Consider the following 4592-nt stretch of genomic DNA (forward strand, 5'->3'; position numbering starts at 1 on the left):
ACATTGACCTCGTGTAGTTACGATAGGTATCTTCCATGAAAATTTAAGCAGAGAAATCCTAAGCCTATATAGCATTAGAATATATGGAATATAATAAGATAAAGTGAAGTTGGAGTGTAATCCTACGCTGGACTCCACAAAGTAGCACTTCCTTCGAGTGAGGAACCTGTTTAGTCACACATTCTATCAGATTATGACAACATACATTGTAGAAATATATAGAACATTTATTTAGTTTGTCTTCCTAAACTTACACAGCAATAATAGCTACAACATCAACAATGAAGTGAAATCCAAATTAATGAGAAATTCAAATAAGCTAACACCGCCATTGGATAATACATATCTCACTGTACAATGCACGCGCGCTATTTAACTAATAATAATTTTCCATGTCTCTAGAGAATCAAATCAAGATGAAATATCTTTCAGGCAAGATGATGATGATACACACGCCATTCAAAACCATCATAAACCCATAAACAGAACAATGATCGGCCCAGAAGCTATGGTTAGGATTGAAGATGATGAATGAGGAACTTCCCCAGCCACTTATTTTTGGTGGTGCCAGACTGCCAGGCTTTGTGTGAGGTTTCATCAGTGCATGTATCATCTCTCAAAAATTCTAAAGCTTGAGGGTGAGATCCGGAGATGTTGATGCTTTTGGTTGAGCAGGTGGCATAGGAGAATAATTAGTATTGGATGTTTGAGCATGTACCATGTTAACACCGGCTTGCTGCCCGACCTGTCGGAAACTGCCTGGCCAAAATAGCCCAACATCTTCATCTTCCATGAATATTGGTGATCCAAAATGGTTTCTCTCAAATTTTGCACCGGCTCTCAAATCAGGAGCCCTCAATTGTGGCATGGGTCTTTGGTGCATTGCAGAATGAGCTTCAATGCCAAGAGATCGGAAAGGTGAACCATGAAGAGGCAGAGATGCTAAGCTTGTATACCTCTCGGTGAACATGCCCATTCGCATTGCCCGCTTTGCCATTGTCCTCTCCCTTTTGTGAGCATTCTGGTGACCCCCAAGAGCCTGTGAGCTAAAGAACTTCCTCCTGCAGTAATTACAAGAGAACACCCTGGGAGTTGCTGATCCTGAAGCAAAAGCTTCTGGTCCCACTTCACTGCTAGCATCACTAGTACCCTTTAACTCGCCGTCACTCGCATTGAAGTTGAGTGTCAAGTCAAGGGTCACGGAGCTGGGATCACCTTCGGCCTTTGTAAGATTTGTAAGACAGGAGGAAGCAGTGGTGCTTTCCTTGTTGAGTTCAGGGGATGTTTCTTGGAGCGATACGCTCGAAGCTACTTGGCTGCTGCCTTCTGAGTAATTTTCAGGTTCCAAGTTCAAATTTGGAGTCATCATGGTTCTACTAACAGCTAACTTCTTTCGGGGAAAGCAATTAAACAGAGCAAATTCCTCACCGAATCACTGTGGTTATCTTACCATAATACTATCACCTGCAAATATGATGATAACTTGTATTATTTGCTACTCAAGGTAGATAATTCTGTTCATGGCTGTAAAATGGAACACACAAGCAACCAGTGCACGGAGAAAATTGAGAAGTAATAAAATTAAAAAATCAGGAGTAAATATGTGATTGTTAGTAGTTTAAATACATAACTATGCTCCTTTCAGTTGGACTACTTTATCATATTTTCATATCATTATCATCATCCTTTTACTATGTAAAGCTCTTTTGATAAAACCTTCACAATAAAGTAGTGTGCTATGTAAGACTTAATGCCCAACTCGGGTCGTTGCAAAACTCAAAACAGCATAATTTACATACAAAACAGATGATAATTAGTTCCACATTGACTCACATGTCCATGTATATGTACACAATGTATGCATATGTTCTAACATTACAGTATTTGACACACCAGAAGATAATTAGTTCCATTTCAAGAAACTTTTTGTTCCCTCTAATTTATCTATTGTACTGTTGTATATTCCAACGCCTCTCTTTAGCAGGGAAAATAAAATCCAAACTCAGCAATAACCGAAATATGAGCAGAAAATGTAAGGCTAAATTATTTTTCAAGAGAAAGATGCCAAAGTAAACTTTTGGTCAGAGTCATTGTGCTAATAGAGAAATGCTTTGCGGAGAAATATGATTGTTCCTTATTGGAGGCCTTGTCTAACAAAAAGATTTGAAGAATTGTAGCAATGAATTGCTACCTTACCCACTTACCCTCTCCTAGCTACCCATCACCACCAGTTAGCTGAACACCCAACAACTCAAGAAACTGACAAATCGTCAGCCACTCTTGTTGCTAGTTAACTCTTTTCTTATGAATACCAATGCCAATCATCACTCTATCAAAAAATAATCACATAATTATCCTTATCCTTCTCACATCACTAATTAAGTTAGAATAGTGTGCTGGAACCTACAGCTTTACACTGAGATAAAAAGCCTCATAGCAGGAAACTTTCAAGACTTCCTCCCAAGATAAAATTAAGAAGATTTCCAAAATTTATGATTATTTGGATCAGATTTGTTTATCTGAACAATCAAGAGGGAATTATCTCCAGAAATTGGACAGATTTTAACTCTCAGTAATATATCATAGAAACACAAAACTATTCCAACATCACCCATGAGACTATAGCTACCAAGATAACCACGGTTTGGGTTGGTCATACAAGAGATTAAGAAGAAGAAGAAGGAGAAGTGGAAAATGGAAATTACGAGTTACTAAAATCACTAAACCATATAAAGAGATAAGGGATGTTACTAACACCAAATTGAAAGCTTTCAGTTCATACTTAAAACACAGATCTAATTTCTGATACTCACTTTAGTAGGCACAACCCTTCCCTTTTCTTTACGAAACTGATTATACACAATCACTCATACAATTCATAACAACAGTTTCAAAATTCAAATAAAGAAAGAAAAACTTGCAAAATCCTCAACATGCCAAGAAGCAGGCACAACAAAAATTAGTTGGGCAAGCTAAGACTGGAGCTCCATGAGATCCCAAACCACGCAAATGAAAAGGCGGTGTGAAAAAAGGGGAAAGCAGTGGGAAAAAACACAAAAACAGAAAGAGGAAAGCAAAGTAAGGAAGTAGCATGGAAGTCTTCAAATGCATGTAAGAACTAGAAAAGGAAAAATTAAGGGGGAATAAAATAAAGGGACATGATCAAAAACAAATCTTTAGGCGGTGATATAGGTAAAAAAAAAAGTACTTACTTACATATAGTACTGTACTGGAAAGAAGAAAAATAAAATCCTGTGCAGGTTATGCTACCAACTTTGAAGTTGGAAGAGAGAATCAGAAAGAACCAAGAAGACGAAAGGGTAGCAATAGCATGCTCCTTTTAGCATTCACCACCATAGTCCATAAAGGGGTGAGTGAAAAACAACTAAAAGGAGATAAGATTACAGAGAGAGAGAGAGAGAGAGAGAGAGAGAGAGAGAGAGAGAGAGAATGATGATGATGATGGAGGAAAGTCAGAGGAGTCAGATAACATGTACTGAGTTGAAGGCACTTGTTTTGTCGAATTTGAGGTTTCTATTTCCTACTAACCCTCCTAACTCCTAAGCCCCCTATTATCAATTTATCAATTATCATCATCGCTTACCCATTACCAGTGTGAATTTGTCCCTTCAAACATAAATAACTATTCTTACAATATATTTAGAAGTGCAGCCATATTAAGTTTATGAAAAAAATAACTATTAAATTAGTTAGTTTTATATAATATTAAAAATAAATTAAATATTACACACACATACATACATGAAAAAGTTTAGGGGATTAGCAATTTTGTTGAATTTTGGCCAACATATAACCAGCAGAAAAATGTGAGTCAATGAATGAGCTGAAATCTCACACCATTAAATCATCGTTGATAGCTATTTGCTGATTACCAATAACAAAAATTGCTAGTTCCATAGCATTACTCTACATACATATATACATACATACATAAAATTATTCCGATAATTAATTGAATATTTTTCAAAAATTAAAAAGTAAATTATATTCTATCATATATAATTACATAATAAACCTATTACGTGTATTTTTATTAGATTTTTTATTTAAACAAAATAAAGAGAGATTAATATTACTTGATTTTTCTAAACTAATTTTTAAAACGTGAATCTCCTATTTTTAATAATATATAAATCATTTCAGGATTTTGCGTTTTGAATTATATATTAATCGTTACATTCTAGAACGATTTAAGTGCTCTTAAGAAATACACGTAAATCGTCCTAAGATACTGAGCTTTTAAAATAACGTAAAATCGTCTTAAAATATGATGATTTATAAGTTTTACACCTAAAATACATTGAAGTAGGACAATTTATACACAAAAATTAACTCTTACTAATCTAGAGTGATTTATGTAAATATATTTTTAATAATTCATAGTATATATTTTTAATAACTAATAAATCACTCTAAACTAGTGAGGAGGGGTAACTTTTGCATATAAATCGTCCAACTCCAATATGTTTTAGATGTAAAACGTATAAATGATTATACGAGATGATTTACATCAATTTTAAAAATTCGATACCTTAGAATGATTTATGTGTATTTCTTAAAAACACTTCAAA

The 4592-nt window shown here is 34.8% G+C and overlaps 1 protein-coding gene across 3 annotated transcripts; it reads right to left on the minus strand.

Annotated features, from left to right (window-relative positions):
• Window positions 1-206: 206 nt before the first annotated feature.
• On the minus strand, window positions 207-3575 carry LOC107482041 (zinc finger protein 4). 3 transcript variants are annotated; one of them, XM_016102417.3, is made up of 2 exons: window positions 3213-3575; window positions 207-1464 (listed from the first exon to the last, which is right to left on the minus strand). In XM_016102417.3, the coding sequence occupies exon 2, from the start codon at window positions 1367-1369 to the stop codon at window positions 626-628; it is 744 nt and encodes a 247-aa protein (XP_015957903.1). In that variant the 5' UTR covers window positions 1370-1464; window positions 3213-3575; the 3' UTR covers window positions 207-625. The 3 variants fall into 3 exon arrangements, with proteins under 3 accessions (XP_015957903.1, XP_015957902.1, XP_020995144.1); XM_016102416.3 differs by having other exon boundaries at window positions 3217-3574; XM_021139485.2 differs by lacking the exon at window positions 3213-3575 and adding an exon at window positions 2814-3115.
• Window positions 3576-4592: the final 1017 nt, after the last annotated feature.

This window comes from Arachis duranensis, chromosome 3 (genome assembly GCF_000817695.3).
Source record: "Arachis duranensis cultivar V14167 chromosome 3, aradu.V14167.gnm2.J7QH, whole genome shotgun sequence".
In the NCBI taxonomy this organism is placed as follows: Eukaryota; Viridiplantae; Streptophyta; class Magnoliopsida; order Fabales; family Fabaceae; genus Arachis; species Arachis duranensis.

Bases quoted from the DNA above. Each gene is read 5' to 3' on its own strand.
- LOC107482041 (XM_016102417.3), bottom strand. From the start codon at position 1,369: ATGATGACTCCAAATTTGAACTTGGAACCTGAAAATTACTCAGAAGGC.